Source organism: Gastrolobium bilobum, unplaced genomic scaffold, assembly GCF_033153095.1.
Source record: "Gastrolobium bilobum isolate Gb01-03AN ecotype WA unplaced genomic scaffold, APGP_CSIRO_Gbil_v1 utg966, whole genome shotgun sequence".
Classification (NCBI taxonomy): domain Eukaryota; kingdom Viridiplantae; phylum Streptophyta; class Magnoliopsida; order Fabales; family Fabaceae; genus Gastrolobium; species Gastrolobium bilobum.
The window spans coordinates 3,699-18,462 of record NW_026899514.1 but is presented as its reverse complement, the minus strand read 5'-3'; the positions used below and the strand labels follow the sequence as shown (position 1 = coordinate 18,462).

At 28.4% G+C, this 14,764-nt stretch overlaps 1 protein-coding gene across 1 annotated transcript; it reads right to left on the bottom strand.

Annotated features, from left to right (window-relative positions):
* Positions 1-1,025: 1,025 nt before the first annotated feature.
* LOC133290871 (aldehyde dehydrogenase family 2 member C4-like) lies at positions 1,026-4,923 on the bottom strand. Its single transcript, XM_061489014.1, has 9 exons — positions 4,774-4,923; positions 3,751-3,893; positions 2,807-3,190; positions 2,608-2,697; positions 2,335-2,508; positions 2,103-2,240; positions 1,782-1,919; positions 1,600-1,661; positions 1,026-1,478 (listed from the first exon to the last, which is right to left on the bottom strand). The coding sequence occupies exons 1-9, from the start codon at positions 4,883-4,885 to the stop codon at positions 1,205-1,207; spliced, it is 1,515 nt and encodes a 504-aa protein (XP_061344998.1). The 5' UTR covers positions 4,886-4,923; the 3' UTR covers positions 1,026-1,204.
* Positions 4,924-14,764: the final 9,841 nt, after the last annotated feature.

The following is a 14,764-nucleotide window of genomic DNA, read 5'->3' as shown; positions in this document are numbered from 1 at the left end:
ATCTTGTTAACTCACTACATGATTCTGAGTCACCACCAAATTACTTTTCATCAATAACCCTTGCTAGTCCATAATGGATTCTGTCTCAGTGAAAAGAAAAACCAACCCTATCTCAATTCACCTACAAGTCCAGAACTAGTTTATTTTTTTTGGTAAACAGCCCAGAACTAAATTTAACATGTGCTCTGCAAGGTTTGAAATTCTAAAATTAAATTTTATAAAATTCCTAAATTTGTTAGAAATTTAAGAATTTTGGATCTGTAAAATTGTAGCAACTTTTTGTTTTGTTTTGGATATCCCTGTATCTAAATTTTCAATTTATGTCTATTAATCGTAAAATTTTATAAATAACTCCGCAAAAGCTATAACAACAATACATAATAGCCTATAGATAATCGTAAGCATCTATTAATTAAGGGTTTATTTTTTCTGCAATAAGCTCAATATGACGTCGTTTTAGATGAAAATCATGGTGATTTTTATATTTATAATTTTTTTAGATTTCAATACCAAAACAACGTCGTTTTGAGAATAAATATAGATAACTTATCTGTAGTAACTGCAGAAACATTTTTTCATTAATTAAATCATATATTACATGTTAAACTCGTTCACATAATTTTCATTTTTTTTTTTTGATAAAATGACGTTACTGAGATTGGAATTTATAAATGTAAAATAATTAAATCCCTCACCATCAATTCACTCTTCATAACTTGTTCACATAAAATTTAAGTTGTTAACTAAGTTACACCTTGTGATAACGTTTCTTTGTTGTCTTTATTTTATTATAGTATTGAAATAGAAATTTTTAAAAATTCAACAAAGTATTATCAATTTCAAACTAAAATACGTCATATCAAATTACAGTAAGCAATATAACATTTTTTGTTTCTACTTCTCATAACGCAAAAATAGTTCCTGATCATTCTTTCACAATTTAATTGCGGTCAAATTTTTCCGAGTATGTTCCTTTCAATATAATTAATTAATAAAAAAAGCATTTATCCCGGCTTTCCATTTCCTGCAATCAACGTTACTTCAACAGTAGGCTCTGACGTATTAAGATTTTAGATAGACCTACATGTAACATTGGCTGTATAGAAAGAGACATACATACATACATAATACACCCAAAAACATGACTTACATATTGCGTGCGTTGTCTTTATATAACAAAGAGAACCCCCTTATGGAAGGACATTCAAAGCCAAGGAGAGTTGTAAATGGGTGTTACAACAGATTTAACTTGTAAGTACTTGTGCAGTGCTTCCAATCCTAAATCTCTTCCAAATCCACTCATTTTATACCCTCCAAAAGGGACGTCATCCCCAAAGGCAAAATAGCAGTTGATCCAAATAATGCCTGCACGAATAGACCTTGACATGGTGTTTGAGGTATCCAAGTTCTTGGTTACAATGCCTGCTGCTAGGCCATATTTGGTATTGTTAGCACTCTTAATTGCTTCCTCAATGGTCCTGTTGTTCATGTGTCATACTTAAATCCAGCATTCATGAACAAGCCCAAAAACAATTTTTTTTTTTTTTTTTTGTACTCAAACAACAACAAAAATACATAAATAAAAAAGATATAACTTACTTGAACTTCATCAGTACCATTACAGGGCCAAATATTTCATCCTGTGATATAAGCATGTCCTCCTAAACAAGTTGTTAATATTTTATTTTTTTTACAAGTAAAAAAAAACAAACATGACGGTTAGCTATCAAACTATGCTATAAAGATACCGAATTCAATACCTTGATGGAGTTAGAAATCACCTTAACATTGGAGAAAATTGTAGGTTCAATGTAGTAGCCTTTGCTGCCCACTGTTTTACCTCCAGTCAAAAGGGTGGCTCCTTCCCTCTTTCCATGTTCAATATAGGAAAGAATTTTTTCGAATTGGTTCCTGTCAGCCTAAAATAGAAAACTGTCAACCCAGCCAACCAAGTAGGATCTTAATTACTTGTGAACAATCAAGTATTATGTTTGAAATATAATATAATAGTTGGAGAGTTACTATAAAACAAACGATCGGATATTTTTAAGAACTAGTGTGCACATAATTGTGCTACTATATATATATTATATAGTCCTTACCTGAGGCCCTTGCTGAACTTTAGGATCAAAAGGATCCCCAATGACCCAAGCTTTTGCCTTCTTTACCAACTTCTTCTCAAATTCATTATAGATCCCTTCCTGAACAAACACACGTGAACTTGCAACACAAGCTTCTCCCTGAAACCACAAACGGAGAAATAAAATGTTGGCTTGTCAGAGATATACAAGGAAGCTCTTTTTAAATGAAAGAATTTTCTAAAGGCAATTTCACCTTGTTAAATAGGATGCCTATGAGAGCAAGTTCAACAGCTTTGTCTAAATCAGCATCATCAAAAATAATGAGAGGTGATTTGCCTCCTAATTCAAGTGAAACCGATTTTAAATTACTCTTAGCTGCAGCCTGCATTACTTCACGACCTACTTCAATTGAACCAGTAAAGCTGACCTGAAGATAGAAACACACAACAGACAACACAACCAAGGAAATTTTAGCACTCTTATTTAAGACCATAGTACTTCAAATATTGTTTGTGATGTAAATTACCGCATCAATGTCCATGTGTGAACTTATTGCAGCACCAGCAGTTGGGCCAAATCCTGGTACTACATTGAGCACTCCATTTGGAATTCCAGCCTTTAAAGAGGGAAAAGCAAGGAAAAATAAAATCCAATCAGAGATGCCTCAAGTCACTTGTGAGACCCATGATTGATAAGGAAAAAATGAAGCATTAGTTGAAACATACCAGCTTAGCTAGATGAGCATAAAACAAAGCAGAGAGAGGTGTTTGTTCAGCAGGCTTAAGGACCATGGTGCACCCTGCAGCTAGGGAAGGGCTAACCTTGGTGAAGAACATGGTGGTGGCGGCATTCCAGGGAATTATGTGTCCCACAACACCAATTGGTTCCAATAGTGTATAGGCATGGAACTTCCCAGACATTTTTAATACATCGCCATGAATTTTATCAGCAGCACCTGCATAGTAACGAAGGGTGTTTGCTGCTGTAGGAACTTCCACATCCTTAGCAAAATGGTACAACTTGCCAGCATCAATAGTATCTAACGCTGCTAGTTCTTCCCTGTTTTGTTCAATTAGGTCTGCCCATTTCATCATAATTTTTCCTCTTTCCTGATTAACATATGAGAAGAAGCAAAAGGGAAAATTCAAACAAGATTTTTTTTTTTTAATTTCGGTTATAGCCAAACTAAATCTAAAACCTTAAATTACAACGTGCAGGCCATCAATGATCTTATCTATGAAGGTTTATTTTTTATTTATTTTTTGTTTTGGGAGGTTCTTTGCAAATTTTGGGAAATTGGAGAGTCATGTGAAATATATATATACCTTTTTTTTTTTAATTAATGTTGCTAAATTGTAACTGAACCCACTATCTAAAGCATGTGAAAAGATGAATAAATAAAAAAATTTACATGACAAATTTTTAACATGAGATGATAGCAAACTCTAGGTCGGAGTTTCAGAAGATGCAGCTCTTTAATGATTGCAAGGCACTTCAACGGTTTAGTTATAATCCATCACTATAATGGTTTAATTTCTTAACTTATTCTTTTAAAAATAAAGCATATAATTCTCAATTTTAATTTTCTTAAAAACCCATAAAAAAAACTAGAGGGCAATGAATATGAATGAAAAAGTATTTAATTAAAGAAAGGAAAAGAATAACGTACAGTGCCGGGCAAGCGGGGCCATGGACCTGAGTCAAACGCCTCACGCGCCGCTTTAACGGCAACATCAATGTCTTCTTTAGCTCCCTCGCTAATTCTCGCAACTGCCTCTCCGGTTCTTGGATCTATTGTCTCAAATGTCATTCCTTTTTTTTTTTTTCATTTAAAAAAAAAAACTATCAAAAAGTTTGTCAAAGTTAGTTTAAAATATTTAAAAAATAACACTCCTTATTTGTTGGTATGTAAATTTTTTTTTTTTCCTCTAAAAAACTTATGACTATTATTATAGTGCATGATTTAGAAGCCGGCATTGTTGAGAGATTGAAATCGTCTCATTCTTTTAAGGGAGAAATATTTATGATTTTAAAGGATGTAATATTAGAAAAATTTGTCACATAATAACTGATATCATAGGAAAGAATGAGCGATTATTGATGGAAATTATTTTAATTTAGATATTAAGTGAATTACTAATGTTTCACTTAAAATAATATAATATTATATCCTTTAAAAAAAAAATATATTTTTTTCGTTCTTTTAATATACTATTTTTTCGTTCTAAATAAATGTTTCCATAAATAGTGATAAATTCAACCTGATCTGGTCAGACTAAGTAGATCAGATTTGTCTATTTAGATAGCTCTGTACTTGAAAACTGATTTTTCATTTTAATATAAGTATGTGTTTATAAATTTCAAAAGATTTTAAGTATGATAGGAATTCTTTACGTTTAAGTGACGTAGTTATTTGAATGGTAATTATAAAATGAAGTTTATAACAAAATCTATCCAAATTAAAATCAAACCTATATAACTTATAATTAGCTGTCATCGTCTCGAGTTGAATAAATTAGACCAAAAAAAGATGCAGAAAAAGGAAATATATAAAGGAGTAACAGATAAAACTAGTACTATGTATAAAAAAAAGAAGAAGAAGATAAAACTAGTACTGAAATGAAAGGCCCAAAAAAGGAACTAAGTAGAAAGAAAGGTAGTGGAGACGGAAAGGAAAGGAAAGATATAAAACCTGATGCTGAATCAACAAAATCTCCATTAATAAAGAGCTTAGTAAACTTGATGGTGGGCATCTTGAGGAAGGAACTGTCGTGGCCACCAAAAGAATTAGAGAGACCAGTCATTTGTGTGTGACTGTTAATGATTAATGTAGAGAGAATGAAGGTTGATTTGAGATGCTGTCTATATGTATAGAGTCAAGAGCACGACGTAGGTGTAGAGAATAACTATATTGGTTTTGATTATAAAGGCATACACACCACTCGAGCGAGTAGTATGCAATATGCATGCTGGCTTTTCTATTTTTTTTTTTCAATCATTGTTATCCAAGTCGCGGCTGCACGTCTTTTTTCAAATCAAATTGTCACCAAAGTAGTTAAAATGGGAGTGGATCGTAAAAAAAATAATTATTATATGGTCATGTTTTTTTTTTTTTATCATAATCACTCATTTAAAAATTATATACTTTTTTTTATGTCATCATCAATAAATGATTATGATTGAATAACATGGTCATATGATATTTTTTTACAGGCAATAGATCCTGAGTTTTTTTTTTTAAGTCGTGGGGCTCACTTTTCTGTGTCAGCAGCTGTAGATAACACTATCTACGGCTGCTGCAGAAATATTAAGCCTTATATATATATATATATATATATATATATATGATTTGAGTGTTAAGCTTTCACTTTTTTATAGTGTACTTCATTCTAGTGAAATTTTTTGATCTTTCTACACCTATAGAGTAAACACATTGCCGAACTACTTAAATATAATATATGTGTCTTGTATGTGTGCCATTTATTTTATATTTTACTTTCTCTTTCTCTGTCTCATATTTAGCTTTAAATCGATCTGTTTCATAACAATCATAATATAATATTGTCATCTTTATAGTAGAAGATTTAAAATTCAGTCTCGATCACCTCCCAAATTAAATTCAAATATTTTCAAAGAATTAACTAATAATGTTTAAGAAATCATCTGTTTTCCATAAGAGCACATCAAGCAACATTTAATTTATTTAATCAATTGTTGTAATAGCTTTCAGGTAAAACATTTCAATCAATTAGGTAACGAGTTTCATGAAACGAACCTGTTCTACTATATAACATAAAGAAAATGAACAACAACACTAATAATATATTTAACATATTTTTTATTATTAAATAAATTTTCTATAAATTTTGTTAAGTAAAAAATACATTTAATTAATTTACTAAAATTAACATAAATTCAATCAATAATAAAAATATACTATAAAAGCAGAGGCAGACCAAGGTAGAGACGAGCATCGAGGTCGTCTCCCTAAACTTTAATTTTATTATTATTATTATTATTATTATTAATTATATATATAATGATATTTGTCAAGTAATAACAAACTATTAATGTTAATAGTTAACCCCTCCCTAAAAAATACTTATAATAGTTAGTTTACCTTATTATTCTTAATAAAATTTGTAATTTTGATATTTTATTTTTGCCCCTATCACAAAAATCCTGAATACACCACTAAAAAGTAAGCAATAAAATATATTATGATATCATTCCTTTTAATAACAAGGTAAAAGTTTAAAAATCCCCTACGATTTCTGTTTCTCTTATTCTAAAACGCAGTAGTTTTAAATAGTATAATACAATTTTATGTCCATTTAAAGGACAAATATTAACCCCAAATTTATAAACTGATTTCTTTTTATCCTTAATCTATTTTCTTCTTTTTGATTTAGACATATTTGATATTTTTCCTTCTATGACTTTTTTTTTTACTTTTAGTCTTTTTTTGTAAGTGTTGTAAGTTTTCACTATTTTAGATTTTATTTTTTCCTTTTTATTCATCAATCTATTGTCTTATTCTTAGAAGGATAAAATAGGTTAATTAATTGAGTTTCTAAAAATGTAAAAAATAGATTTAGATGGAAAAAAACTATAGGGCATAAGTGATTAAGAAAAATCATAAAGATGTCAAAGCAAAATCATATAGGAGTTTTTAAACTTTTCTCAAATAATAATAATCGTTATCATACGGTAATGTCAAATCTTTTAATGGAAAATGGAGAATAATAATCCTTATCACAAGTTAGTGTCGAATCTTTTTTTCTTTTTGGTGTTAGTGGAGGGCAAAGCCCAAGTGTCGAATCTTTTCACGGTAGAGTTAACTGGCAAATGAAAATGAAGGGATGCAAATATTTTTGTGGTGGTTAAATAATTAAAATGATACAAATTTAAATGAATACGTATAAATAATACTATTAAATAAGTAAATATTTATGTCATGTTGAAGTATATAACTTTGATGACTTATAATTGATATTATTAAATTCGAATCAATCCTAGTCGATGAATCACTGACTCAATCTATAAATATTGAATTAAATTTATATAAGAGTATTTAATACATATATAATAGTAACTAGCATTTAATTAAGCAATAGACCTATCAACCTTAGGTATGAATGCGTTACCAATTCTAATGACCTGTGAATGCGCCTTTAATATTAATCAGAAGCAACCCCGCAACAGAACTCTGCTTTAGATTTATGCATGCATTATGCCAATGGTATTTTATTGCGGTTTTCTAAAAAGTAATTATTTATGTAGTGTGTGAGTAAGGAATAAAAGCAGAAGCACTTATAAGTTTTTTTTTTTCAATCTTTTTTTTTTTTTTGGGTACAAATTTTCAATCTTTTCTGTTGGGTACGAACAAAGGTTGAAATAATAGTAATAATAATAATAATAATAATTAAACAAAATAGCAACGTAAGGCCAAAGATCTCGTCACGTCTTAATTTGATTTGACTTAGACAAAAATATGTTATCCGAATAAAATTAATTAACATTTTTATATTTAGAATCGATTAATATATTTTAATTAGATTAATTCAATTTGATCTAATTGATATTTTATCAAACAATTTTTTCTTAAATAAGTATAAATTTATAATAATAAGCGAAAAATGTACACTTTTAAAACCTAAATTTTAAAAAGTTATATTTACAAACACTAAAAACATAGTTAAGCTTCTTAAGAAATTACAACTAAGTTCCACTAATGTATTTATTTGCAACGAATTGTTTAATTAACTTCTAGAAGCAATTCATAAAATGCACACAGGATAATTATATTATATTCAACACGGAATCCATGAAATCTGAACCACTTTAGTGGGTTGGGTGTGAATTTAGTCTTAAACCTGAAAGGGAAAACCAATAGCATTCACGATTGTTACCAAAATGAAAAGCGAGAATAATTACTTTCAAAATATAATATAAAAAAAAAGTTGGTATGACAACCTTAGGCATATAATATTTAAAATAATTGTGAATTACTTATTAATTACTAATTTTATAATTGAATATTTGAAAAAGTTAAATATATGTCAATCACTTATCTCGTAAAAAAAGATGTGAAATCAATAAATATGTGAAATCATTAAATATAAGAAATCATAATTATACAAAAGATAAAAGCATTAAAGTGAGAAATCATAATCATAAACCTATCATTACTATATGTAAAGTGGTTGTAAAAATGATTTTAACTATATATATATATATATGATAAAATCATTTCTACACCCGCTTTACGTACAGCAACGACAGGTGTATGGTTATGATTCTCCACATTTAATATTTTCATACATTGTATGGTTACGATTCTCTGAATTTAATGCTTTCAAGTATATAGATGGCAAGTATTTGATTGTTGTACGTACAGTAACTGCAGAAATGTAAACCTATATATATATATATATATATATATATATATATATATATATATATATGAGAAAAATATTTTTCGAGCAGCTTGAGATATATTTATTTCTGTCCACCCAGAAACTATATCGTTTTGTTTATATTTTCTTGTATTAATAGATTCACCTTTGAATGTTTATATATATAAATATATATATATATAGGGAAAAATGTTTATGCAGTTAATGTAGATAAATTATCTGTATTTATTCCCAAAACGACGTCGTTTTTGTATTGAAATCTTAAAAAATTATAAATATAAAGACTATTATAACCCTTAAATAAATTAAAATTACAAAAACACCATGATTTCTGTCCCAAAACGACGTTGTATCAGGCTTACTGCAGATAAACCTATATATACATATATATATATATATATATATATATGGTAAAATAATTTCTAGAGTCGCTTTACGTACAACAATGACAGATTGATAGGTGTATGATTATGATTCCCAATATTTAATGCTTTCATCTATCTTTTGTATGGTTATGATTTTACACATTTAATACTTTCACGTATATAGATGACAAGTATTTAACTGCTGCACGTAGGACAACTGCAAAAATATAAACCCCTATATATATATAGGGTTTAGTGTGTATTTTTTTAAAAGATATAAGCTTATGTTCTTTCACCCTTCATAACTATGTATTCCGGAGTACATAATTATAATATAAAAGTTATTTTCTCTCTCTCCGTTCACGTCAGCTGACAAGTTTTTTTAAAAAAATAACTTTAATATTATAACTATATATTCTTCGGAGTACATGTTATAAAGGGATGAAAGGACATGAGGTTATATTCTTTAAAAGAAGAAATAGTTTTCCCATATATATATATATATATTATATGGGAAATATTACTCTCATGTTACATTAGAGTAGTTCTCTCATGTTATAGAGAGAATTCAAGTGAGACCCACCATTAAAAAGCAAAAAAGAAAAAGGAAAAAGAAGGCGTGCGATTTTCGAAGTGAGAGAAAATGAGATAACTATCTCATGTGAAATGAGAGTAGTATTTTCCATATTATATATAAGGTGCCTTTTTTTTGCTGTCACAACACCTTTTTTTTATGCAGTAGATACAGAAAAAGTGGGACCCACTCTTTTGTTTTGTTTTTTTAAAAAACCAGGATTTGTGGGCATATCATGATTTTTTATGTGTTTTTGCAAAATTTCTCTGCAGTAACAACAGAAATATATTACCCATATATATAAAGGGAAAGATATTGTGACAATCAAGTTGTGTTACTACGAAGTGACTACCAATTAATCTCACCGTTAGATCGATTATGTTGATCCAACGGTTATATTTATTTCCATCTTTGTATGGTCATAGTTTTCCAAATTTAATACTTTATATTTATTTCCACCTTTGTATGGTTATGATTTCTCATATTTAATGCTTTCACTTTAAATATGGAAAATCATAACCATACAAAGATGGAAATAAATATAATCGTTGGATCAACATAATCGATCTAACGGTGAGATTAATTAGTAGTCACTTGGTAGTAACATAACTTAGTTGTCACAATATCCTTTCCCTATATATAAAGAGAAAAACATTTTTGCTGCGGAAATTTTTATTTGTCATACTTTTTGTTCTTCGAGGAGTATATTGGCAAATTTTTTTGACTCGAATTGTCTTGTAGGACTCACTTTTTTTTATTAGAATGACACAATTATTATTATTTCTTTTTGTAGTAACTGTATAAAAATTAAAGCCATATACAAAAGCACCATATAGATGAAATACGTCATAAGGAAAAATGTACTGAGTGAGAAAGTAAATTATCCGAAAATATTACTAAAATATTAAACGTTAAAAGATTATTTTTTTCGAGTAAATATTTTTTTTGTCCTCAACAAATTTCACGATACCCATTTTAGTCCCTAGCAAATAAAAAGGCCCATCGTGTGGTTCCTAAGAAATTCAAAATGGACTCATTTAGTTAAAATTATGGTCTCTCACAAATTCAAAAAAATTCATATTAGTTCCTAAAAGGTCTCAAATGGGTCCATTTTAAATTTTTTAATGATCACGATGGTCCATTTTGTTTGATAGAAACTAAAGCGGACATCCTAAAATTTGCTGAGGACTAAAAATGATATATATATATATATATATATATATATATATATATATATATATATATATATATATATATAGAATTTTGTTTTTTTAGTGGCAGGGAATCAAAGTTAAACGCAGAAAAGTTAAACCCATGTTCAAAAGCACCCTATATTATATTCAATACGACAGAAAGTGATCAGGTAAGTGTCTGAACCACTTTGGTGGGTTAGGTGTGAATTTTTTTTCCGTAAAAATGGTTATAGGCTTAATTAGCATGTAATATTTAAACCAATAGCATTCACGACTGTTACCAAAATGAAAAGCGAGAATGATTACTTTCCAAATATAATAAAAAAAATTGATATGACAACCTTTGGCATATAATATTTAAAACAATTTGTTAAATACTTATTAATCATTCATATTTTAAATATTTGAAAAGTTAAATATAATTAAAAAATATTGATGAGTCATTTATATATATATATATATATATATATATATATATATATATATATATAGAGTTTAATGTGTTATTTAAAGGATATAAACTTATATCCTTTCACATCTTATAATTATGTATTTCGTATAGTATATAATTATAACATAAAAGTTATTTTTTTTCTCTCCGTTCAAGTTTATGAAAAGTTTTGAAGAGAGGAAAAAAAATAACTTTATTATTATAATTATATATTTCTTGAAATATCTTATATTATAAAGGAATTCCATTATGTGGAAACCTTGCTGACGTGTCGCACTGTGGTTCAATTTCACCATTGTGTTCACACTACAACATTTAAAAAAGTTTCCTTTAATGGTAAATCGGTGAATATAATAAATACAAAAAAGAATTATATTTTCAATTGACAGGATTTGTTACTTTAAATCAATGGTCAAGATTGCTTATTCATAGATTTATAACTACTAAATCACTATTTGTCGTCATCTTTGTTTTTTAAATAATTGATGTTGATCATGTAATCTAATCGTTTTTTTAACCTTTATTCAGTTTAATTCAAATCTTTACGTTTTTTGAAAAAAAAAATGGGATATTCATTGTTATTAAAACAAATGACTGTTTTATTCCATGAAAATCTCATTTATAACTACTGAATCACTCTTTTGTCGTCATCTTTGTTTTTTAAATAATTGATGTTGATCATGTAATCTAATCATTTTTTTTAACCTTTATTCAGTTTAATTCAAATCTTTACGTTTTTTTTATAAAAAAAACAGGATATTCATTGTTATTAAAACAAATGACTGTTTTATTCCATTAAATGACTGTTAAAAAAACGGGATATTCATTGATTTATAACTACTAAATCACTCTTTGTCGTTATCTTTGTTTTTTAAATCTTTATTCAGTTTAATTCAAAAACTTCACATTATTTAAAGAATACAATTCTATTTACTCGAAAAAAATTAATTAGTAAAAATAATAATAATTATACATATCCCGACCTTTGTTCCTTATTTTCAGATTTTTAAATTTGAATCTTTTATTAACCTCTTGATTCAGTGGAATCAGGTGTGAGTGTTTTGTTATTAGAAAAAACTTCTGTTTTATTCCATGAAAATCTCATTTATAACTACTGAATCACTCTTTTGTCGTCATCTTTGTTTTTTAAATAATTGATGGTTATCATGTAATCTAATCATTTTTTTAACCTTTATTAAGTTTAATTCAAATCTTTACGTGTTTTGAAAAAAAATGGGATATTCATTATTATTAAAACAAATGACTGTTTTATTCCATGAAAATCTCATTTATAACTACTGAATCACTCTTTTGTCGTTATCTTTGTTTTTTAAATCTTTATTCAGTTTAATTCAAAAACTTCACATTTTTTAAAGAAGACAATTCAAAAACTATAAATCACTCTCATTTATACAATTCCTGATACACATTATTCTTCAACGTCGGTGATTGCTTCTCTATTTTTTCTTCTTACACAAAATATGAGTTCAAAATATGATTTTTTGAAGGATGTTAATCCTGCCAAGGAGGACTGGAGGATTAAGGTGAAGGTGGTTCGGACTTGGAAAGTTCCTAACTTTCAGCGTAAAAATTTGGAGGACAATCTTGAAATGGTTTTATTGTATGAACAAGTTGTGTTCTGTGTTTTAAAAATCTTCCATCTTTGTTTTGATCATTTTAGTTAACGTTGTTGACATAAGTTGGCTCCATTCTTTTGTAGGGTGGTAGGATCCACGCCACTGTCAAAGGTACCTTGCAGGTGCGGAATAAAATCAACGAAGGAGAGTGCTATTTTATAAAAAATTTTGGAGTTGGATTCAATAGCGATGTGTTTAGGCCAACCAAACATCAGTATCGTTTGTCTTTCAACTTGAGGACTGATGTTAAATCGATTGTTGTTTCTGATATTTGTGCGAGTGATTTTGATTTTGTTGATTATAACATCATTGAGAAAGAAACGTTTGACTCCCCTTATTTAGTCGGTAATAGATTCTTCCTCACTGTTATCCTTTTTTTAATTATTGCGGGTTTTATTTTTTTACCATACTCTTTGCTTCCTTTTTTTAATATTTAAACGTCATTGGTTTATTCTGTATCATGACTATTTCCTTATTTTTAAACTCTTTGCGGTTATAGTTTTGTGTTTTTAATGTTTTGTCACGAGTAATCTTATTCTGTATCATTATTTTTTTCATTAACTGTGCTTTTTATGTTTCTGTATTCATTTTTTATTATTGCATAATTTTTTTCACAAACTCTTTGCTGCGTTTTTTTTGTAGACGTCATTGGTTTAATCTCAGGAATTGGGAAAGTTTGTGATCGTGTGGTTTCTGATAGGAAGACAAAAATGGTGGTGTTGGAGCTTGACGACCTGAGGTACTTACAAATGGTTTCTGGTTTCTGCGATTATAGTCTCTCGATTGATGGTGTGGAAAGTAGTACAAGGATGACTCAATTGTCTACTCAGTCATCCTATTCTTTCGAAAATGATTTTCTTAAGGAGACTGAAAAAAAGTCTATCAGTGATGTGAAACTTTGTGTTGAGGTAAATGTTCAAATTTTATTTTTACTTTTCTTTAATTTTTACTTTCCTTTAATTCTGTCAATTTTGTATTGATGATATTTTATGTTAAACTGTGATTGTTTTAATTAAGGTAACTACCTGCATCACATACGAGTTTTATTATTATGTCAGCACTAGCTTGCGATTAGATTTCCTTCTCTTATTCAACTGATAACTTTATTTAGATCACTATCCTTAGGAAAGTTGGCATTATAATGTTGGCACCTCATTTACATTTTTGGTATTGTGTAGAAAATCTATCTCCATTGACTCCCTCATGCGTTAGCAGGTAATTGACATCTGTTGTTTGATTGTTTAAATTTCATATTGAGCAGTTTTGTTAACTGCTTCATATGTTGTATAATATTTTTTTCCAACTAATCAGTATTTACGCAAACACAAACCATTCGATATCCAATATTTCTTCCTCAATTGCTAGAGACTGTCTTCATTCTCATCCCACACAAGGTAATCTTTTCAATAAGCTACCATTTTCTACAACACACGTTATTTTAATTTTGTGAAATAAAATGTAAAATTTATATTGGTTGCCGTTAAGTTTTTATTTTATTTTATTTTTTCTTAGAAAGCAAAAATGCTAGATCAAGGCGGAAAGGTATCATGTTCCAAAAGAAGACTTCTAAGCAATATGTCAAGATAAACAATATACCAAAGATGCTTGACTTGACAAGTAATTCGTCTTTGATTGATTTTACTACAACCATGAATTATAAGAGGATAATATATGTAATGTATTAACTATTTTTTCACTTACCATTTTTTCGACTATATTATTTATTCCGCATTGGACTTTTTCATATAGGGATTGATGTGAACAGTGAGAATTCAGTGCTTTCAACTGTTACTGCGTTCAGTGATGAAAATTATATATCACAGTATCATTATACCTGTGAATACTTTTTTGGGAACACTATGTTATAATTAAATATTTTTACATGCACCTCCTTCGTTGACGTCATATAAATTCATTAAAGCCTTTTTTTTATCTGTGACATACAATGTAGTTCCCCATATGATAACGGTACAAGTACGACTTTAGCTGATTTGGATCAACAAAGTGAGTTTAAACACCTGTCGCTGTTTGTATTGGATTTTTA

Coding starts and splice junctions, on each gene's coding strand:
- LOC133290871 (XM_061489014.1), bottom strand. CDS start 4,885: ATGACTGGTCTCTCTAATTCTTTTGGTGGCCACGACAGTTCCTTCCTC. Junction 3,894..4,773: donor TTTTGTTGATTCAGCATCAG/GTTTTATATCTT, acceptor AAAAAAAAAAAG/GAATGACATTTGAGACAATA. Junction 3,191..3,750: donor GGCCCCGCTTGCCCGGCACT/GTACGTTATTCT, acceptor TATGTTAATCAG/GAAAGAGGAAAAATTATGAT.